Source organism: Pongo pygmaeus, chromosome 11, assembly GCF_028885625.2.
Source record: "Pongo pygmaeus isolate AG05252 chromosome 11, NHGRI_mPonPyg2-v2.0_pri, whole genome shotgun sequence".
NCBI classification, from domain to species: domain Eukaryota; kingdom Metazoa; phylum Chordata; class Mammalia; order Primates; family Hominidae; genus Pongo; species Pongo pygmaeus.
The window spans coordinates 50,928,233-50,951,636 of record NC_072384.2 but is presented as its reverse complement, the minus strand read 5'-3'; the positions used below and the strand labels follow the sequence as shown (position 1 = coordinate 50,951,636).

The window sequence follows — 23,404 nt, the reverse complement described above, 5'->3', positions numbered from 1 at the left end:
GACATCTATCTTTTTCAAAGTTAAATCTAAGCACGGGATACTTAAACAAAAACAAACCCCTAGCTTTATATGTTTTTTAAAATTAGTTTCTCCACAAAATTCTTATCAAATAATTTCCCTTGGGCTACCAGACCATAATTACTGTGGCATAGACTTTTTTTAAAGATACACGATTTTAATTTTCTTCACATAATATACGACAAAAAAAGAAAGCAAAGCAATGTTGAAATCTTAACAAGATGTTTACTCTTTCTTCATAGCTCCAATACCAGTGTGACCTTAAGAACAGTAAAGGAAAAATTACAGTTGTTCAAGACACGCCAGAAATACTGCGTGTAAAAGAAAATCAGAAGAATTTCAGCTCGGTATATTTACTATTTATTTTGCATTTAATGCTAACCTAGTCATTTCACTGTCCTCTTTAAAAATATACTAGCCTTATATTGATACAGACAATTAACATCTAACCTCCTCAGTAATACTAGCAGTGATTTGCTAAAATCCCCCATACTTTGCCCCAAAATCATCTCTCCAGAGACCATGCGAAATAACTTTAAATCTGTTAACAACGTAACTTTTATTTTTAAATTTTTTAATCCCAGAGCAGTAACATGTGTTGTCTTGCTCCAAGAAGATGGATTTCTTTTTGACATTGTGATTTCTTTTGTTATCCCTCCCCCAAATAACTGACTGACTTTGCATTTCTTTAATGGATTTTGTGTTACATATGGGAGGGTGTTGTTGTTAATCAACATTTCCTGGCTCTTCTCATCCTGTGTTAGTACGGTATACCACAATCTTAGAAGAAATCTTAAGATCTGGAAAGTGATCCATGTTGTATAACTGGTCTGAGTCACTGATACTGACATGGAAATGTCAAGTGCGATGCTCTGGCACTTGCCTGGGAACATCGTCTAATGCCTTGTTTTCACAGAAGCCATGTGTCCTAGTCTTTCTCCAGGAACTGCTGGGTTTTCTTTTCTTCTGTGTAACACTGTCTTGATTCTGAATGCCCAGGTTTTATATAAAGAGGATGTCTCACCAGGAACGGCTATCGGAAAGACACCTGAGATGATGAGAGTGAAACAAACACAGGACCACATTAGCGCGGTAAAGACACAGTGAATGCACTTGCAATATTTTCTGCCTCCCTTTGATAATTTACAATGACCTATGAGTTGCACTCAAAGCCTCTGTCACCAGAAACAGCTTATATTGCTAAAATAGGTGCCTGTGTACTATACATCAGTGGCTAGAGTCATCTCATATTCAGTGCAGTGCCTTGGCGGTTTTCATGAGGGAGAGATTAGATCTGAGAAACAGAGAGGCTTGTGAGAAGGTAGAATCCGGTACAGTCAAAGAACCAACCTTCCTGGATATATGTATGTGAATCTGTTTGTCCTAGTCAAATGACCTGCTGGGCATAAAGACATTGGAGTATACAGGAAAGGGCAGCAGTCTAAACAGGGGCCCCCATCCCTGCCCCAAAGAGACGGAGAGAGAGACAAAACGTCCCTGTCCTCGGAATTGTTCTCCTCTTACCCAGTATCAGAATGAGGTCCCATTCACACTAAGTATAAAGCTTGCGTTATTTACACTGTTGATTTTTTAAATTTGGGGGTTACAAAAAACATGTACATGTTGGGAAGAATAACAGTCCAGCATGTAATAATACCTTTCTTTTCCCATTTTTAAATCTGCAGGTGAAGTATAAGGAAGCAATAGGACAAGGAACTCCAATCCCTGACCTGCCTGAAGTGAAACGTGTGAAGGAGACGCAGAAGCACATTAGCTCGGTAGTGGCCATACTCTCAGCTTCCATTTGTGTGACTGGCCATCTCTCAGTTGCTACCCTGGTGCTCTCTCATCCTTCTGCTTCCTATCAAGAGCTTCCATGCCTTACGGATGTTGTGAATTCTCCCTTAGTCTTGATGGGGTCACTACAGGTTGCAAAAGTAGATAAGAAACCTCTCTTCTCATAATCAAGGAGTAGAAGGGATTTGGCTTTCTTTTCCTACCTGTCACTGACTTGAAGCTCATGGACTTGGCTTAATTATCATGCCATTCGTTTCCAAAGTAAAATGTTTTGATGGTAGTAATAAGGTTATTGGGATGATCTCAAGTAATTTAACTAAAAGCATATACATATAAACATATAAGTAGTATAACATACTCCGGTTTTGTGTATATATATAAAACATGCGTGTGTGTATGTATGATGCATCATATGAATGATAGGATTCCCAGTGTCCAAAAAGAGCCTGGGTAGACATGTGAAGTCTCTTCTCCCCTCCCTTTCAAGGTTTCTTCTCCTGTATTCTTTGCTCTCTCCATCTAGTAAATGCAGTGGGTCAGGCTGTGATCTACCTACAATGGTGTATTATACATTAAGCCTGTTCTGTCATGGGAATTTCAGGTACCTGTGCAGTTTATTGCAGGGCAGGTGTCCCTCACACCTGAAATATCAGGTTAGCACATTTCTCCTGACCTTTTGTCATGCAAGCCCTGGCTCTGCACCCTACCCCTTTTCCCATCCATACGCAGATTCTAGGCAGGTGTTGGCTACTAGCAAAAGACTATGTGAAGTTTGGGAAATAGTTTATGGCCAATAAAATGGGAGGACCTTGGTCTTGGGATTCCCCTGGTCAATGGAGGACTGAACTCTCATTTGATTTTCTTTAAAAGATACTTGATATTTCTCTTGCAGGTTGTTCATATTATTTAGATCTCATTCCCTTCTCATTCTCTGCTTATACTCTGTGGTACAGATTTCCTTGTGGTACAAATTTCATTTAGAGTTTGTGTCCTCTAATATGAGTTGAGAAAGCTAGCCCAGATTCCTTTGTCACTTTGCATTACAACTTCTTGGTTTTCTTTAATTTTGCTTTGTGCTGTTGTCCGAGATCAATTCTGCTGCTTTGTTGGGTGAAGAGTAAGGAAATGCAACTTTGTTACCAAGAAGGTAGATGTTCAAAGGTTCCTAGAAGCTTCCTTGCAAAACAAAGCTATCACGCCTAGCTTGTCACTGATTTTAAGAATTAAAATCTGGGTACGTTGCTCCCCACCCCATGCACTAATACACCAGGGAATCCATCCATTTAAAAGAACCCATTCAGTCCTTTAGGCTGAAAACTTAAGAGTTAAAGAGGCTCAGAGAGTGGAGGTTCCTTAATGTTTTCATTAAAATGCATAGTCCTTAGATACTACTACTAAAAAATATGGACTTCTCCCAATTCAGAAAACACTAGTTTACTTGATCCAGCAATTAGCAGTAAAAATTTCAGGTAAAGATGCTCTTCCTGAAAAATAAACTGATTAAGCCATCTCATATCCAGGGACTAGGCTCCTACAGATTAGGAGCCAGCGAGGAACATTCATTAGAACATACAAAACAAGAAGAAAATTCTCAATAAGCCTGAAGGAATAGAGTATCCTATGATAGGAAAATTTTAAACCAAGCAATCTATTCATTAAGTACAAGTCTACTGCAGGCCTACTATATTTGAGGCACCAAAGCTAGATTCAACAAAATGGTTGGCTTTTTCTCACTGGTAAATTTATTAATGCATTTTAGGCATGTGCTAAGTGGTTACAGAAAATGCATAATTTAGTGCCCAGTTTTCAAGGTAGTAACATTTTTACTATTTTGGAAAAGACAACATAAATATTTATGGAATTTTCCCCCCTGTTCCTTGAATGTTATATTTGAGAGCTAGATTGTTTTTATGAGTTTCCCCCAAATAGCCCACATGTAGCTGCTATCTAAAGGATTTATGGTCATTTTACCTTTCTGGGTATTCTAATTATTTTCTACAGGTTATGTACAAAGAAAACTTGGGAACAGGCATTCCAACCACTGTGACTCCAGAGATTGAGAGAGTCAAACGCAATCAAGAGAACTTTAGCTCGGTATTTACAAATATATCATATAAGAAACTATTTCCCATAAAAAATTTACCACAATAACCCATCTTTTTTACAGTAACATCTTAACAGCAATTGTGTGTGTGTCTGTGTGTGTTGTGTATTATTACCTTACCAAAACCATGTTAATACAAAATGACTCACATTTCCGATTATACTTGAACATTTTCAGTGACTTGACTAGATTTGAAATACTGTAAGTAGAATTAACAAGATTCCTCAGCGTTATGTAACTTAATGCTTTCCATTGTACTTTTTCATTTACAGAATTAGCATTGTAGAGTTCATCATTAAAACTGTGAAAAAAGTAAAAACATTATCCTTACTAAATATTACTTACTAAAAAACTGCCTCCTCACATATAACCCCTTCCCCCATTTCCTTCCTTCCTTACTCTCTGTGCTTGTTTTAAATGTCCTCTGGGTACTTTCTTGTATCTCACAGGTTTTGTACAAAGAAAATTTGGGGAAAGGAATCCCAACACCTGTCACTCCAGAGATGGAGAGAGTCAAACGCAATCAAGAGAACTTTAGCTCGGTATTTCTTAGGGGGCCAAAAAAAAAAAAAAAAAACCCTTAATTTTATTTAAAATAATAACACCTTACAAATGTAAAATTACTAAATTCATATAATGAAAATAATGATACCAAATATTACCTCAGTTTTCAACCTGAATCTAATTTAGTATTTAGTTCTGGTGTGAAATTTTAACTGTGTTTTCTCTAAAACATAGATATTTATCACTTTCTTTAAAAACCTGTAATACTCTGTGTTTTCTTACTCCATTCCTCCTTTAATAACAGTAGGTGTTTCTAACTGGTGTGACACAGTCAAAAGTAAAATCTAACAAACACCCTTTCAAAAGGACAATGTTAATTAGAATTTTATTTGTATTTATTGTGGCTGTTTAATGTATTCTTTGTGTTTGCAGCTTTTCTTTCTTTAAGGTTTTTTTTTCTATGTTTAGATGTTTATTTTTCCATAAGTTTGGGAGGTACAGGTGGTATTTGGTTCTTTAGTGGTGATTTGTGAGAGGTTCTTTAGTGGTGATTTGTGAGATTTTGGTGCACCCATCACCCGAGCAGTATACACTGCACCATATTTGTAGTGTTTTATTCCCTCGCCTCACTCCCACTCTTTCCTGCAAGTCCCCAAAGTCCACTGTATCATTCTTATGCCTTTGCATCCTCATAGCTTAGCTCCCACATATCAGTGAGAACATACAACGTTTGGTTTTCCATTCCTGAGTTACTTCACTTACAATACTAGTCTCCAATCTCATTAGAGGTCACTGTGTTTGCAGCTTTTCTTAAAAGAATGTCATTCTTAAACATTTTCATTCAAAGACAACACAGCAATTCACAGTAAATATAATTTACTTGTCTCGGCTATTTTTTGTAGGCTATGTAAGATATAAATTAAAATTTTTCCTTTGGAAAACTTTCAGTATCATTGAAAGCTAGTATTATTTAGCTTTCAACATTTATTCTTTATTTTGTTCCCCCAAACCTACCTGTCTCTCTCTCCCCTCTTTCTTTGGTTCCCTAATTTAATGTTACCAACAACTCATGGATATTAATTTCAATTAGTTTGAATGCTATTTGATACTCTGGTCTTTGAGAGAAGGCCTACATAAGTCAAGCCACTCCTGCTGGCAGCCTGGCAGCTGTGTTTTACTGATGTCTTTTAGAGACAGACATCCTGTGTGTGACTAAATGTCCAAAGGGGATCTATAGTTAACTCTATTTTTAGAAGTTATTGAGGTACTTCATCATAAAAACAACAATAAAAATACTTTTAGGCTGTTTTTTTAGGTTAAGTCTACCTAAAAGATGGGTCCAGGTTGATTTGTTTGTTGGTTTTGTGCACACAGATATTGTACAAAGAGAACTTGAGCAAGGGGACTCCCCTACCTGTCACTCCTGAGATGGAGCGAGTCAAACTCAATCAAGAAAACTTTAGCTCGGTATTTGGGAAAAAGCTCTTTAACTCCATATTAAAAAATAATAATTTCTACAAAACAGAACATCTCACTGTTCATCCCTTTATAATAATCAATTTAACAAAATTTTTTTTAATCACATCAACTGAATCCTTCTGTTTTCCAGATCTCCTACTCACCGTTTAATTCTAACATTTTATACTTTCTATAATAGTCCCTTAAAACCTTTTCTTTCCTTCTCTTTTCATCTTTATGTTGTTGGGACTGTTGAAGTTAATTGATTTCCAGAAAAGAAAAACCAAACACTAAAGCTCTTATTTACTTGGAACTCTTTTTATCTGATGTTTCTGGGTTAGAGATGCAAGAAGATACTGGACTTGAAGCCACATGTAGAAATGGTGGCTCTTCCTTAGGAACAGGTATCATCTTAACATAGACCCTATTCAGATAAACAGTAGCACCAAGAAAGAAAATTGCTCCATATTGAAACCAAAAGAAATCTTATTTTGGGCCAGGCACGGTGGCTCACACCTGTCATCTCAGCACTTTGGGAGGCCGAGGCAGGCAGATCACTTGAGCCCAGGAGGTCGAGACCAGCCTAGGCAACATGGTGAAATTCCATCTCTGCTAAAAATAGAAAAAATTAGCCAAGCGTGGTGGCACGTGCCTGTAGTCCCAGCTACTTGGGAGGCTGAGGTGGGAGGTTCGTCCGAACCCCAGGAAGTCAAGGCTGCAGTGAGCCGTGATCGTGCCACTGTACTCCAGCCTAGGCAACAGGAGTGAGACCCTGTCTCAAAAAAAAAAAAAAAAAGAAAGGAAGAAAGAAATCTTATTTATTTTGATACTTATTCAAAACAAGCCATTTCATGAATAGAAATCCAGGCCTTCTGATTTTTTTTTTTAATATACAAATCAGATCATGAGCTTATATTTAATGTTATTTTCTCTTTTATTAATATTGTTGCTGAAAAACTCTAACACAAAAATTATTATTTGTGTATTATACACAACTCTGAAGCTTCTATATCAAGACCTTAGGTTCACTTATACCTGTGATGGAGAATCAAATGTCATTAGGAAAATTTAGATGGATTTTTTTCTGGGGAGTGGGAATTAATCCAAAATATTTTTAACTGTCAGTTTAAATATATTCTAAAAGTTTGATTCTTTGACATAATTAGATCAGTAACTTTCTTTGGTCCCACTGTCTTTTTGTTCTGTTTTGTTTTTTAATTACTATTCACTAACCTTCAATTTTGTTAAATTTTTAATGTTAATATGTCTTTTGGAATATTCATCGTTTTCCCTGTGGGTTATAATTATTATTCCTTTTATTGAAAAGTTTGCAACAATTTTCAAAATTATTTTCTAATTATTTTCTTCTATACTACAGTAAGTATATTATTGTTTGTATCTATTTGAAACCTTAATGATCCTGATGATCCTGGACTTTTTTTAAAGTAACCATTTGTGTTAATTTTTACACAGATTGCATTTAGGCAAAATTGCCCAGTGGTGCATAAGCCTATTAGATACTGTGAAAAATAGACAGTGCCACATATTGAACCTTTATACTTGACCATCTCTCTCTACAACTTGAACTTAATGACAAAGACCAAATTGCCATATTGCATAGATTTGGCCTGTGCCGCCCCACCCCGTCGCGGGGACGGCGGGGGGCGAGGGGGCACCGGGGGCCTCCCACTTATTCTACACCTCTCATGTCTCTTCACTGTGCCAGACTAGAGTCAAGCTCAATATTTGTTAGACTGTAAGACAAACGTTTTTTGTAGAGAAAATACTTGCTAATCTAACTTAAGCAATTTTTCTATTGTACACTGAGTATTTTAGTGGTCTTAGGAAATTATTTGTATTTTTTTCCTTAATTCCTGGCACAGGAAATAAATATTTATATTCAAGTTACAATAAAAAGATGAATATCAAATACACTGATATTTCACTAAGGAAATACAAAACATGTTCTCACCCAGGTCTGTGCCTGAACAGAGAGGTTGACTTGTTGAATTTGTCTTTTCTGTCTGACGTCTGTAGTTTTATACCAGGTTCCCCACAAGGTAGATGAAAGGGCTGTTTTGACTGCTCTTGTTTTTTCTGGATGCTTTCTTGTGTCATACAGGTGTTGTATAAAGAAAACGTTGGAAAAGGGATTCCAATCCCCATCACTCCAGAGATGGAGAGAGTCAAACACAATCAAGAAAACTTTAGTTCGGTATTTAAAAATAAAAAATTCCTTTAACTATTTAAAAAAAATTTTAAAAAGATTAATGGCTAGATTTAAAAAATCTAATCAACTCATCCCAATAAAAAATTTGACCTGTCTTTTTCCCAACTTAATGCTGCCATTTCCTATGAATCAGTTTTCCCCATTTTGGTAAAACATTAATATAATCATTTAACTTAATAAAAAAAGTGTTCAGTATTATATTCCTGCTTTTATAAATGTAACATTCTCAGTGTCTAAGCATCCACATTTATACTGCTTTGGCAAATTTGATCTGAACCTAAAGCTTAAACAAATGTATTTTGCGAAGATCCAACTATTAGCCTCGTTTCTTATTCTAACCTTTTCTATCTCTACTGTTACTTGTACAGATATTTTGAAGTGTTTTTTTTAGCACCTTGTCATTGCTCTCCATTTGCCTTAAACCATCGTTGTTCTCAATATGTTCACCCAAACTAAAAATTAAATACTTTGACTTCTTTTGAAAGTGAACAAAAGAAGAGTTGCGTGTATGTGTCTCCATATACACAATGTTTGTAAAACCCAAATATCCCTATGTGATTAATAGCATTTTCAAATCAAAAGTAACTTCCTTGGTTTTTATTTCTGTCTCTTGTCTGTTTCTACTTTTTTTCCCTCCTTGTAACAAGGTGGGAAAGACTAATTGCTCTCTTTCATGGTTGCTCAGTGCTGCAGAGATTAGTTCAAACAATGAAAATAACAACCTTTCTTTTCCTATTTCTTAGTTTTTGCTGCTCTTTCCTGCATTCCTTTGCTTTTGAAGATGTCTTTAGGCTCAAACAGGTTGAGTCTAAAAGCTTCTGGTATTTCTCTTCCTCTAACTTACTCTCTTCCCCCCTCCCTTCCCACTCCCAACTGCTCCAAAGCAGGGGGAAAATGACTGATTGCTTTTTTTTGTTCTGGATGCTTTCTCATCATACAGGTGCTATACAAAGAAAACCTGGGGACAGGAATTCCAATCCCCATCACTCCTGAGATGCAGAGAGTCAAACACAATCAAGAAAACCTTAGCTCGGTATTCTGGAAAGAAAGGGGAAAAATGCCACTTAACGTCAGAATTAAACTGATCTTTACATTTATTTTTGTTTTAAGCCCATTTCCCTTCTTTGCTTCTAATATATCTTATATTACAAAAGGATATACTTTCCCATTTCTATAATACAGTTAATGTCAATTTTTTACTTCATCTGGTATTTACAAACATGTTTTAAAAATAATGTTTCCATTTGTGTGGATAACAACACCGAGTTCTAACAGTCTCAAATCCTTATGTGATTGTTTAGGAGGCACTGTACTCACAAAAATGAAAAAAAAATAACATGGATAACTCTTGACAGCCTTTCCTCAGCAGCTGAGGTCCCTGCTTCTCTAGAGGGTGCAGATTCCCTATCCCAACAACAGCTTCCACTAAAGTAGTTGGTGGCATTTTGTCAGCATATAACTTCTGGCTCTGGATGGCTGTGTTTTTTCCTCATCCTTAAAACGTCCCAAGAAATGAAATGTTACTCATGGTTGTTTTTCTGGATGCTTTCTTATTGCACAGGTGTTATACAAAGAAAACATGGGCAAGGGAACCCCTTTACCTGTCACTCCCGAGATGGAAAGAGTCAAACACAATCAAGAAAATATTAGCTCGGTACTTTGGCAAGAAAAGAAAAAAACTACTTACTTATTTAATGATTTTGAAAACTTTCATGATTTAAAATAATATATATTAATCCTACTTTTTAAAAACAACTTAAATTTTGTGAATTTCTTTAGCAAATTTATCCTTTTTTCCTTTGGGCTACTTCTAGCCTAACACCATTCCCATTTCTATAATACAGTTAATTTCAATTTTTTATTTCATCTGGTATTTTCAATCTTTTTTAAAAATAATGAGTTTTTCCGTTTGTGTGCATAACAACACTGAGTTCTAACTGTCTCAAATCCTCATGTAATTATTTAGGAGGCATGGTACTCACAAAAAAGGAAAAAAAAAAATAACATGGATAACTCTGACAGCCTTTCCCCAGCAGCTGAGGTCCCTGCTTCTCTAGAGGGTGCAGATTCCCCATCCCAACAACAGCTTCCACTAAAGTAGTCGGTGGCATTTTGTCAGCATATAACTTCTGGCTCCTTGGACAACTGTGTTTTTTCTTAACAAGGAAGCTGACCTTACCCTTAAAACCTCTCAACAACAAATGAAATGTTACTCATGGTTGTTTTTCTGGATGCTTTCTCATCGCACAGGTGTTATACAAAGAAAACATGGGCAAGGGAACCCCTCTACCTGTCACCCCCGAGATGGAGAGAGTCAAACACAATCAAGAAAATATTAGCTCGGTACTTGGGCAAGAAAAGAAAAAAACTACTTACTGACTTTAAAAACTATTTCATGATTTAAAATAATACATATTAATCCTATTTTCTAAAGACAACTTACTTAAATTTTGTGAACTTCTTTCTTTAGCAAATTTATCCTTTTTTCCTTTGGGCTACTTCTAGCCTAACACCATTTCCATAATACAGTTAATTTCGATTTTTTATTTCATCTGATATTTTCAATCATTTTTTAAAAATGAGTTTTTCCATTTGTGTGGATAACAACACTGAGTTCTAACAGTCTCAAATCCTCATGTGATTGTTTAGGAGGCACCATACTCACAAAAATGAAAAAAAATAACATGGAAAACTGACAGCCTTTCCCTAGCAGCTGAGGTCCCTGCTTCTCTAGAGGGTGCAGATTCCCCATCCCAACAACAGCTTCCACTAAAGTAGTCGGTGGCATTTTGTCAGCATATAACTTCTGGCTCCTTGGACGACTGTGTTTTCTTAACAAGGAAGCTGACCTTACCCTTAAAACCTCTCAACAAATGAAATGTTACTCATGGTTGTTTTTCTGGATGCTTTCTCATCGCACAGGTGTTATACAAAGAAAACATGGGCAAGGGAACTCCTTTACCTGTCACTCCCGAGATGGAGAGAGTGAAACACAATCAAGAAAATATTAGCTCGGTACTTGGCGAGAAAAGAAAAAAACTACTTACTGATTTTAAAAACTACTTTCATGATTTAAAATAATACATATTAATCCTACTTTTTAAAGACAACTTAAATTTTGTGAATTTCTTTAGCAAATTTACCCTTTTTTCCTTTGGGCTACTTCTAGCCTAACCCCATAATAACAAGGTTGCTTTAATCCATAAAGTTCTAATATCAAGAAGTAACAGATTTTCCTATAAAACATCTTTTTGCTTCTCTCTCCCCAAACTTACTTACTCTCTATCCACTACCCCCAAGGTCTCTTTGTTTTAGATATGCTTGAAATTTAGGATGGGTATGTGTGGGGTGGTAGAGTAGGTCCAATGGGGCTCTTTCTTAAATATGATTTTGTTGTGTTTTTGTGTCAATGACTTCAGGTTCTAATTTACCCTGTCAGATTTGGACAAAGAGACCTTGGGAAAAATAATCCCTGATCCCCTCCTTCAAGAATAATGATATAAATTATGATCCAATAGTAGTTTTGGCAATTGATTATCAATTTACTTAAAAATGAAAGTGTCACCAGAATGGCTTTTTGTTCTACCAATTTTCGTTTTTTGTTGTTGTTCTTTAGTTTTACTGTAGTCTTTAACTGCAAACTTTAGTAAACCATTTCCTGTAAGCTTGTGCTCTATGACATTATATATGGTTGTAAATTACCCAGGGATTGAGGTTTGCAGGGGGACTTCAGCTTTCAGTAGCAAACAACCTTGTGGTGTCCACATTTCCACTGTCTGTAGGTTTCTCCAGTACTTGAGTACAGTGCTTCTAAAACATTAGCACACATCAGAATAACATGCAGGGTTTGTGAAGCCAGATTGCTGGGTCCTGCTCTAGTTTCTCATTCTGTAGGTCTGTTATAGAGGGGGCCAGAGAATTTGCATTTTTAACAAGTTCTCATTACTGACCTTGCTGTCCAAGGACCCCACGTTGAGAATCACTATTTCAACAGAATTCTTCCTCTTCAATGTCATTTCCTAAATTTCCCACGTTTCCAAGAATGACACTGAGGGCAGATACCGAGGTTGAGGATTTATCACGATGTGTTACTATGTTTCTCATTTTCTACTGATTTACCATGACTGACAGTGATACAAGAGCCAAAAACCTTATTCCTTAATGATAAGCTGGATGCTGTATGAAACTAAAGCAAGAGGCAGAGCATAGAGGATAACAAAGAAAAAGAGGGTAGGGGAAACCCTTTGCTTTGTCTGAGGGCCTACAGTTTTATTGGTATGTCTATGAGAGTTTAAGTGCTGCAAAACAGTCCAGTAAAAAAAACAGCTGCTGTGGGCCAGGCGTGGTGGCTCACGCCTGTAATCCCAGCACTTTGGGAGGCCAAGGTGGGCAGATCACAAGGTCAGCAGTTCAAGACCAGCATGACCAACATAGTGAAACCCCATCTCTCCTAAAAAATACAAAAATTAGCCGGGCATGGTGGTGCATGCCTGTAATCCCAGCTACTCAGGAGGCTGAGGCAGAAGAATCACTTGAACCTGGGAGGCGGAGGCTGCAGTGAGCAGGGATCGTGCCATTGCACTCCAGCCTGGGTGACAGAGCAAGACTCTGTCTGTCTCAAAAACAAAACGAAACAAAAGAAAAACAGCTGATATATTAGGAGCAGCCTCAACCTTCTCAGTGTGATTGAAGCTCATGCCTGTAACTCCTGTTTAGATCATCTCTCAGGGGCTTGACATTGAGAGACTAGCAGTAAAATGATGGTGGTTTCTCATCCTTTTGAGGAACACCACAGATCTCTCTTGCAGTCCTCAAGGGTTTCAGGGCAGGGGCCTATCCTGGAAACATTGTGTCTTGCTGTAACTACACTTAACTTCCTTAGGAAACATACTACTTTCCATCTAACCTGATTGCCCAAATGGTTTGGGGCCCTAAAGATAATCAAAAGTTATCTGTACCATTTCCTTTTTTTGGTAACTGTAACTCTTTTTCTTTTTGGCTTTTTGGATCCATTGGATTCGCATAGGTTTTGTACAAAGAAAATGTGGGGAAAGCCACCCCAACCCCTGTCACTCCTGAGATGCAGAGAGTCAAACGCAATCAAGAAAACATTAGCTCGGTATTGTCTTGAGAAACAAAAGTGCTTTTAATTTTGCAAAATAACTCTTGCAGTTTGGCCTGCTCCTAACCCTGTCCCAGGTTAAAAACAAACAAAATGCCAGTTACATTTGCATCTGCTCTAAATATCACACTACATTTACTGTAGCCGTTAACTCTTTTTAAGCTTTCTTCTTGAGAGGTGTTCTCACTAATAGTAATAGATTAAACACAGCGTTTTCCCCCAACTTGCAATATAATTAATAGTGATTATTACCTCGTAGTGACTTTCGGGCACGACTTTGTATCTCACAGGTGTTATACAAAGAGAACCTGGGGAAAGCAACCCCCACACCCTTTACTCCTGAGATGGAAAGAGTGAAACGCAATCAAGAAAACTTTAGCTCGGTATTTTAGAAAGGAAAAATAAATCCTTAAAATCTTAACAGCCCTGGCAAACATGGTTATACCACTAATTTATCTTACAGTTTTCCAAAACTTTTGTGTATCTCTAAAAATTCTTCCTTGTCCACTTAAAAACAACAAACCAACCCCACGAGGTCACAGTGATTTTACTTCTTTCTTAAACTTTTGCTTCCTACCATAACATTTTAATAGCTTTACCTTCAGTGTGATATAACTGAGCCATAACATGAGCCGTAACACCAGCTAAATGATGATTTTCAGACCTGGTTTTCTGCTGTCTGATGCCTGGATGCTCTTTTGGCTTCCCTAGGTATTGTACAAAGAGAACATGAGAAAAGCAACTCCGACACCTGTTACTCCAGAGATGGAGAGAGCTAAGCGCAACCAAGAAAACATTAGCTCGGTATTTTCTAGGACTGAAAAGAAATAGTGCAACAACTTGGAAAATAACATTTTAACATCATAAAAACACGCCTTTCTCATTCAACTGAAAAACACTAAAAAGAAAGAGAAAAATGCAACATCTTGGAAAGTAACGTTTTAACACCATAAAAATTTGCACTTATTCAACTGAAAATTTACACTAAAATTGACATTAACTGTGCTTTTACATTCCAAACCATCATACTAAACATAACAAGTTAATTGCCAATGTTTTCCTTCCCCTATACTTTACTTGGGGTAGTTCTACATAACCAACTATAACAAATTTACTTCTAACATCCTCAATCTTCTGCTCTCCTTTAGTTTTAAGATACTTTATGACATGGGTAATACTCTGAAACGGATGCCTTCTTTGGATATATTTTGGGGTTTTAATGTCTGGAGGACTTTGATTTCTATATTAGCATACTGGTTTATGAAGTCTGGACATAACCTAAGGAAAATAATCAGTTGTTTTAAAGGACAGTTCTTTCAAATTCCCTTCAATATCAGATTTAGAGCCAAATACCATCGAATATGTTGATGCTGTAATTCCTAGCAAATTTCAAGAGGTCACTTTTTCTTTTCAAAATTATACCGTGCCCCTTCTTTGAAAATGAGTTTCATTTTCGAAGTCAAAAGTCCTTTCTCTTCCGCTGGCGGGCCCTCCTGGTCCCCAGATTAGCCTGTTCCAAAGTTGGTCATGTGTCTCACTGGGCCCCTTCAGTTGACCCAAGCGTCCCTCACCAGCTCCTATCCATCTCTATCTGCTGGAAAGGCTTTGAGGTTTCAGATTTAGGACAGCACCACTCATTCATGGTCTCTCCTCCATCAGGTTCTTTATTCTGATAGCTTCCGGAAACAAATACAAGGCAAAGCTGCTTACGTATTGGATACCCCCGAGATGAGACGGGTGAGGGAGACCCAACGGCACATCTCAACGGTGAGTCAGGAATTCTTTAGGATTGGCTGGCTGCCTGTCGGAATGTGTAAAAAGGGATACAGTCACACCATCATATTTTCATAAAGCAAATTCATGACATTTCAGGTGAAATATCATGAAGACTTTGAGAAACACAAGGGTTGCTTCACACCAGTGGTGACAGATCCTATCACTGAACGAGTAAAGAAGAACATGCAGGACTTCAGTGACATTAACTACCGAGGTATTCAGAGGAAAGTGGTAGAAATGGAACAAAAACGGAATGACCAAGATCAGGAGACTATTACAGGTAACCGAGCCTGGGTTGGGGGAGGGGATTAACTTTAAGTGAGGGGGTAGAAGAACAAAAGTAGCATTATCTACATCAAGTCAAAATATAAAGGACTTCAATCTGTTTTTTTAGGGGTGCAAGAAAGCTCCTATTATCTCATAGTTTACAAAGCTGATTTCTACCTTATCTTTGTTCTCCTCTGAGGTGAAGACATGACCCAGAACCTAGGCTGGAATAAGTGTGATTCAATCCTTTGGTGGTTGTTAAAATTCATGCCTTGGTTTTCAAGTTATGGGAAAACTCCAAGAACACTTGTTCTGATCACTGGTTTCCCTTTCAGGTTTACGTGTCTGGCGTACTAATCCTGGTTCGGTTTTTGACTATGATCCAGCAGAAGACAACATCCAGTCCCGAAGCTTACACATGATTAATGGTGTGTTATGCTGAAAAAGGCTTACAACATAAACATCACCATTTAGTACGGTAGAGTCAATGACATTCCTTTGGGCTCTGAAGTTCCTTCCCTCCAGAGTTTTCCATTTTCTGAGCTGCCCATTTGGCAAAAAATGCCTTGTTAACTAGTGAGCAAAACTTACTTTCTAGATAAGCTCAAGTTAGAAAAAATTTTGTTTCACCGCCTCAGTGCATGTCTCCCATTATTATCATTTCTAACTTTTTTTCCAAAGAAAAAACAGTAGTAAATCTTTCTATTGGAGAAATAATGAAAATACATAGGCAAAAGGAAGAGAAAGGATTTGACCTGTAGGAACTTCCTGAGCTCTACTGCATCAAGGAAGTTTATTCATTACACAAAGCAGGCTGTACAACTTTATTCCTTCTATTCATGTTAAAAAGCAGAATACTAGCCTGGAAAAGAGAATGAGACCCCTTCTCTACAAACAGTAAAAAAAAATTAGCCGCGAGTAGTGTTGTACACCTGTAGTACCAGCTGTTCAGGGGGCTGAGGTGGGAGGATAGCTTGAGCCTAGGAGGTTGAAGCTGCAGTGAGCCGTGATTGTACCGCTTCCCTTCAGCCTGAGCAACAGAGACCCCATCTCAAAAAAAAAAAAAAAAAAAAAAGGATATTATGTAGAGACAGTCCTCAAAGGATTTGTACTCCAGTTTTCTGATGAAGACACAGAAGTAAATCTATGGTTGCATTCTGACATGTGCAATTTTAAAGGTCTGCCCATGGTATTTTGGGAACACAGAGAAAGACTCTAAATTGATTTGCAGTTAGGGAGGACTTTCTGGAGAAGTTAAAGATGGAGTCTGAATGTGAATATTACTATTTATTCATTTTGGTGAGCCAGGAAAATTAGCAGGGTGGAGGGGAGATATTATAAATAGACTCTTGGATTTGAAACCTGGCTGTACAACTTCACTGTTCCATGACCTTTGGTCATGTACTTAAGCTCTCATCTGTAAAAATAAGAAAGACAAACCTACATCAGAATAACTGTGAGGGTTTGACCCATGAGAAAGTACTTAAAACCATGCTTGGCAAAGATAACAATAACTGAGATTCAATTACTGTTAGGCATTGGTACCATAGAAATTTCATGTTTGCTACATCTCCCCCAACTGCATCTCTCCCAGTCCAAGCTCAGCGCCGGAGCCGGGAGCAGTCACGATCTGCCAGTGCACTGAGCATCAGTGGGGGTGAGGAGAAGTCTGAGCATTCAGAAGCGCCAGACCACCACCTTTCGACTTACAGCGACGGGGGTGTCTTTGCAGTCTCAACAGGTACAAGTGCATGGCGCTGACTCTGGCAGTCCCAAGTGGCCAGCTCATTGATGGTTACTATAAGAGATGCTTTGAGTACAAAAACAAATTTAAAAATTTTTCATCCTTTCCTTTAATGAGAAAAGACTAGAATTGTGGAGGGTTGCATGAAGTTAGATGTTTCATTTTCTTTGATTTCTCTTTTTGAAAATCATTCCAAGTTGGGGGAAAAAGACATCACTCAGCTGCTAAACACAGATTAAAGGATACCTAGCCATTTTTCTTCTTAGAAAGAATTTCCCCCCTTCTTTTCAGCTTACAAACATGCAAAAACCACAGAGCTCCCACAACAACGATCATCTTCAGTTGCTACCCAACAGACAACGGTATCTTCCATCCCATCACATCCATCTACTGCTGGAGTAAGTGAATAACAACTCACTTAAATAAATTATTCTTAATTTTTGATATGTGCAAACATGATTATAAGTATTAGGTATTACAGTCTTTTTTTTTTTTAACCAAACCTTCTATTTTATATAATGCTTTTATTACGTTTCATATTAATGATATCAGAAAACTTTCATTATCAAACTCAAATTAATGAAATGCATTATTCAATAACTTAAAAAAAAAAAACCCAAACCTAGAGCAAAGCATCAGTTTTGGCTCATTGGTCTCACCTACTATCTTAAACATTTGCTGGGCATAGTGAATCATGCCTATAATGCCAGCACTTTGGGATGCTGATGCAGGAGGATTGCTTGACCTCAAGAGTTTGGGACCAGCCTAGGCAATATAGTGAGACTTCATCTCTACTGAAAACCAAAAAATTAGCCAGGTGTGGTGGCGCATCTATAGCCCCAGCTACTGAGGAAGTTGAGGTGGGAGGATTGCTTGAGCCTGGAAATTGAGGTTGCAGTGAGCCATAACTGCACCACTGTACTCCAGCCTGGATGACAGAGGGAGACCCTGTCTCAAAAAACAAGAATGTATAGATGTATGCAATGTGCCCACATATATACATGCCTTATCTTAGATCTCCCCTATTAATATATATAGAAATGGTAAGCCAAATCATCTTCACAGTTCACCAGACTACTTCACAACTCTTAGTTTAAAACCCTGGATCTCATTCATAATATCCTCAAAAGCCTAATACTTTAGGATTGATATGAACAATCTTTGTATGAAGACAACTGTCTTTACTAAATGACATACAAGAAGGTCTAAATAAGTGTTAGACCTATTATATTTAAGGAAGGGAATATTGTAAAGTTCTAATTTTCCCTGAAATAAACCAATGCATTCAATTCCAATATAAATCCCAATAGCATTTAAAAAAACTGTGCTAACCCTAAAATTTGAAAAAGATGCAAGGATAATCAAGTAAAATTTGAAAATGATAATACTTAAGGACTCAACTAAAAAAGAACAAAACATACTATAAAGCTATTAAAATTAAATATGGATTTAGCATGGCAATAGATACAAAAATAGATGAAGTCCAGAAACAGACCCTAAAAGAATTATAAATCAGCAGGAAAGGAGTAAGTTATTTAATTATATGATCTGAGGTAACCAGTTATCTATTTAGTAAAATAATAAAATTAGATACCCATCTCAAAGCATAAACTGTAGCTGTACCAAAGATTTAGATGTAAAATACAAAACTGTAGAAGTTCAAAGAATAATAGAGAATACTTTTTATTTTTTATTTTTAGAGACAGGGTTTCACTCTATCACCCAGGCTGCAGTGTGGTGGCACGATCACAGCTCACTGCAGTCTCGACTTCATGGACTCAAGCAATCCTCCAGCCTCAGCCTCCAGAATAGCTAGGACTACAGGCATATATGCCATTCCAGGCTATCTTTTTTTTTTTTTGGTAGAGGCTAACTATGTTGCCCAGGCTGGTCTCGAACCCCTGGGCTCAAGCCCTCTGCCTGCTTTGGCCTCCCAAAATGCTGGGATTACAGGCATCAGCCACTCAGCCCGGCCACAATAATTTTAAAATATAAAGGGGAAAGCCTTCCCAGGCAAATTCCAAAATCTAGAAGTATAAAAGTCTGGCCAATTTGATCATAAAATTTTAAAACAAACATGTCAGACTGGGAGAAAACATTTACAGCATACATAGCAAAAATATTTATTAATATTGAAAAAGAATAAAGAACTCTAAAATTCACTGATAAATTATTCCCCTCGCCCTCAAAATAGGATTTGGAAGACTAAGAATAGATAATTTATGGCAAAATAAATATAAATGGCCAACAAAAAAAGGTGTTCACCATGACTAGTAACAAGAAATATAAAAAGTGCTAGTAACGAGGAATATAAAAATAAGATAAAGTACATAATACAAAGTATCAAATTGAATCAAATATCATATTGTATCATATTCGAACATTTTAACAGAAAACTTAAAAAATTAGGTCAGGAATAGTGGCTCACACCTGTAATCCCAGCACTTCAGGAGGCTGAGGTGGGAGGACTGCTTGAGTTCAGGAGTTTAAGACCAGCCTATGCAACAAGGCAAAACCCCATCTCTATTTGTAAAATTACTTTATATATATATATGTATAAAATAAGTTTAAACACACATGCCATTTGACCTAAAACTTTCACCTTTTTCAAAAGCTTTTTCTTCAGAAATTATTTGCCCAAAGATAAACGCTAGGATGCTCATTATAGTGTAAGAAAAAATGGTGACAATTAAATGTCCAGAAAAATGAAAATGGCTGAATAATTCATGATATTACTAAAATGTGAAATTCTCTGCAGCAGTCAAAAAGGGTAAGATACAGCTATATTTACATGGAAAGACTTCCAAGCTATATTAAATGGAAAGAACAAATCACAGTATTATTTATAGTAATGTTCCACTTATGCAAAGGGGAAAGGAAATCTATTTGTGAATTTGAATATATGCATGTGTATTTCAAAATGCAAGAAAAAACCATATAGGTTACATCCAAAACTACTAACCAGTGGCTGCTCCTAGGAAGAAACTTTTGATATTATCACTTATTATATACCTCCAAATTATTACAATTTTAACACTGTGGAGGACAGCTTTGAGAAACTTTTACTACTCGTATGCTCCCAAATTCCCAGAGTGAAAGATGACATGCAATAGTGCTATGGGTTTTCAAATTCTTCTCTAAAATACAAGACTGACCTCTTCAAAAGGTAGAAAAAGGCCATAAATAAAATTAGCATATTCTCTTTTCTGTCAGTACACACACACGCACATGTGCACACACACACAATTTCATGCATACATAACTTAGTATGAAGTTCATACTTTAAAGTGTACAATTCAATGATTTTAAGTTTTTTTCAACCATCACCATAATCTAATTTTAGAATACTTTCATCACCATAAAAACAACTGTGTATTCAAAACTCTTCTGGTGAATTAAAAACAAACAAACAAATGCTGGTGCCCATTGGCATTCATTCTCCATCCCCAACTTACCCCTTTCTGCCCCATCCAATCCTAAGTATCCATTTCCTGTCACTATATTATTTGGCTACCTGAGACATTTCATATAAATAAAACCATACAATATACTGACTTTGGTGCATGGCTTCCTCTACTTTTGAAGTTCATCCATGTTGTATCATGTATTAGTACTTCATTCTTGTTACTACCCAATAATAGATCTGTATGGATATACCACATCTTGCTATGCATTCATCAGCTGGTGGGCATTTGTTTCCACTTTTTGGCTATTATGAATAATGCTGCTATGGACATGGATGTACAAATTATTGTGCAGACCTATGTCTTCATTCTTCTTGGGTACACACCTAGGAGTGGAATTTGCTGGGCCATAGGGTAATGCTGTATTTAACATGTGGTAACTGCCAAATTCTTTTCCAAGGTGGCTGCACTCTTTTCCACTTCCACCAGTGGTTTATGAAGGACCCAATTTCTCCACATCCTTTCTAACATCTGTTATTGTCTGTCTTTTTTATTATCACCATTCTGGCATGTGTGAAGGGGCATCTCGTTGTGGTTTTAATAATTTGCATTTTCCAGATGACTAATTTTGAGCATCCTTTTGTGTGCTTTTTGGCTATCTGTCTATCTTTTTTGGAGAAATGTCTATTCATATCCTTTGCCTCTTTTGGTGGGGGAAGGCATTGAGTTGTAGGAGCTCTTCATATGTTCTGGATATTAATTGCCTATCAGATACATGACTTGCAAGTATTTCCTATTTTGTGGGTTCCTTTTACTTTGTTGATGGTTGCACATTCTCTTTTGTTCAACTTAAGTTTGTGGAGTCAGTCATGAGAGATCTTACAAATAGTTGTGTGTTAACTGTTGTAAATCCAACATATAATATTTCCCCTTCTTCCATCCCCACGAATAGAAAATCTTCCGTGCCATGTATGACTATATGGCTGCTGATGCAGATGAGGTGTCCTTCAAGGATGGAGATGCCATCATAAATGTTCAAGCAATTGATGAAGGTTGGATGTATGGCACTGTGCAGAGGACTGGCAGGACCGGAATGCTCCCAGCCAACTACGTTGAAGCTATTTAGGCATTTCAAAGCATCACACTTGTCTGCACGACTTACAGATCCTGCAGTCAATGTTTCAGTTTAGACTCTCCACTGTTACCTAAGTTCTCAAGCTGCCTATGGTTTTTCTGTGTCAATGTGATTTATGGTAGTACCATCCTTTCTCCTTTGGGTTTTAAAATAAGTTGCAGAACAGACATTTTAAAAGCTTCTGCAATATTATTTCTGTGCCTAGTCTTTCTCCATTATGAACATGTTTTAACATTATTTCTTTTCTAAAACAGGGATTTTGAATATGCCAAACACATTAAAGGAAAAATAGCAGAGATGTTCACCTTTTCCTTGCTGACTGCGAATGCTTATTATTTCTAATTCAGTTCTGAAATTATAAACTTATAATCAAAACAAACCAGCAACTAATAAAACCTCTAATTCTGCAACACTCTGTGGATGGAATGAGCATTATTTATTTTTAATGGTTTTAATATCTACCTATAAAAATTTAATGAAGCAAATTCTACATAAAATTACTAAAAAATTATCTAAATTTAAAAAATGTACTGTTACGCATAAGAGTAGACATTCTCAAAATTCTATCTATACTTGCATTCAGCAAGCTTCTATTACAGTTTTAAGAACATCTGTGGACTCCAATCCTAACTTCAAGGGCATCTTTCCCATCTGTATCCAGTAGGATGGCAGCATGTGGCAAAGGCAAAGGGAGGAGAAGCAAACATAATGGTTTAATGTTTAAGTTTACAGACTGTTCTTCCTAGAAGGCAGATTAAGTCCCTGTAATTTCATAGCCGTAGTAATGCTGCCTCAAGCTTCTTAATGTGTCTGAGACTCATAGGGAGAAAATGCTCTTGCGAAGAGAGTGCACTCACTTGCGAATGACCAACGTACACCTCTATGCCAGGCACTGGGTTAGAGGCTGAAGCTCAAGTGAAGAACAAGAGACAGCTGATGCCCTTAGGGAATTTACAGACCCAAACAAAGGCAGATTATGCCTAACCATCCAAAAGGTGCCAGAGATTGCTACTCTCCTGCTCCCAAGTCTTCCACCTCGCCTTAAACTAGATAAAAATGCAAGTTAGGCAACAATCCTATTGTGATTTCCAACTCCCAAACTTTTAGAATACTAAAGTATATGCTATCTCCATTACAATGAGCCATTTTTTTGTTTGGAGAGTCTCGCTCTGTCGCCCAGGCTGGAGTGCAGTGGCCCAATCTCTACTCACTGCAACCTCTCCCTCCTGGGTTCAAGTGATTCTTGTGTCTCAGCCTCCTGAGTAGCTGGGACTACAGGCGTGCGCCACCACTCTGGGCTAATGTTTGTATTTTTAGTAGAGACAGAGTTTCGCCATATTGGCCAGACTGGTCTTCAACTCCTGACTTCAGGTGATCCAACCACCTCAGCCTCCCAAAGTGCGGGGATTACAGGCCTGAGCCACCGGACCTGGCCTGGCTGGTTTAGTTTTAAATTTCCTATTTACTTTATTGGTTTGCCAAGGCACACTTTGCAGTTGCTATTGCAAAGAAAAACAGAACTTTTGTCTCTTACAGATTTTTCTTTAAAGCCTGGAAAATGTTCAACATGCAGCTGGCTTTCCAAGATCCTTGGGTTCCATATCCACAGATTCAACCAACCATGAATCAAAAATATTCAGAAAAAAAAAAGATGATCACATCTGTACTGAACAGCTAGACTTTTTTTTTGTGATTAGTCCTTAAACAATACAGTATAACATATTTACATACATTTACATTATATTAGGTATTATAATCAAGAGATGATTTAAAGCACAGGTCCCGAGCCTTTCTGGCACTAGGGACTGGTTTTGTGGAAGACAATTTTTCCACACAGTGGGGAAG

General features: G+C 37.3%; 2 protein-coding genes across 22 annotated transcripts in view; one reads left to right on the top strand and one right to left on the bottom strand.

The window, feature by feature from the left end:
• Window positions 1–23,256, top strand: part of NEB (nebulin) — a 247,776-nt gene extending 224,520 nt beyond the window's left edge. For 3 of the 4 annotated variants that reach the window (XM_054478962.2, XM_054478961.2, XM_054478960.2), the window contains 20 exons: window positions 261–365; window positions 1,018–1,110; window positions 1,704–1,796; window positions 3,817–3,909; window positions 4,369–4,461; window positions 5,798–5,890; window positions 8,004–8,096; window positions 9,052–9,144; window positions 9,673–9,765; window positions 10,362–10,454; window positions 11,034–11,126; window positions 13,138–13,230; window positions 13,524–13,616; window positions 13,945–14,037; window positions 14,893–15,000; window positions 15,106–15,289; window positions 15,612–15,704; window positions 16,871–17,017; window positions 17,312–17,418; window positions 21,377–23,256. In XM_054478962.2, the coding sequence (XP_054334937.1) occupies window positions 261–365; window positions 1,018–1,110; window positions 1,704–1,796; window positions 3,817–3,909; window positions 4,369–4,461; window positions 5,798–5,890; window positions 8,004–8,096; window positions 9,052–9,144; window positions 9,673–9,765; window positions 10,362–10,454; window positions 11,034–11,126; window positions 13,138–13,230; window positions 13,524–13,616; window positions 13,945–14,037; window positions 14,893–15,000; window positions 15,106–15,289; window positions 15,612–15,704; window positions 16,871–17,017; window positions 17,312–17,418; window positions 21,377–21,550 (2,127 nt within the window). In that variant the 3' untranslated portion in view covers window positions 21,551–23,256. The remainder of the gene's footprint in view (window positions 1–260; window positions 366–1,017; window positions 1,111–1,703; window positions 1,797–3,816; window positions 3,910–4,368; window positions 4,462–5,797; window positions 5,891–8,003; window positions 8,097–9,051; window positions 9,145–9,672; window positions 9,766–10,361; window positions 10,455–11,033; window positions 11,127–13,137; window positions 13,231–13,523; window positions 13,617–13,944; window positions 14,038–14,892; window positions 15,001–15,105; window positions 15,290–15,611; window positions 15,705–16,870; window positions 17,018–17,311; window positions 17,419–21,376) is intronic. The other variant, XM_054478963.2, reaches the window with a different exon arrangement.
• The window catches only part of RIF1 (replication timing regulatory factor 1), a 96,552-nt gene continuing 73,371 nt past the window's right edge, over window positions 224–23,404 (bottom strand). For 6 of the 18 annotated variants that reach the window (XR_010122814.1, XR_010122827.1, XR_010122816.1 and 3 more), the window contains 3 exons: window positions 7,854–15,034; window positions 4,069–4,220; window positions 224–1,066 (listed from right to left, as the gene is read on the bottom strand). The gene's annotated coding sequence lies outside the window, so the exon portion shown is untranslated. The remainder of the gene's footprint in view (window positions 1,067–4,068; window positions 4,221–7,853; window positions 15,035–23,404) is intronic. The other 12 variants (XR_010122815.1, XR_010122825.1, XR_010122830.1 and 9 more) reach the window with 9 other exon arrangements.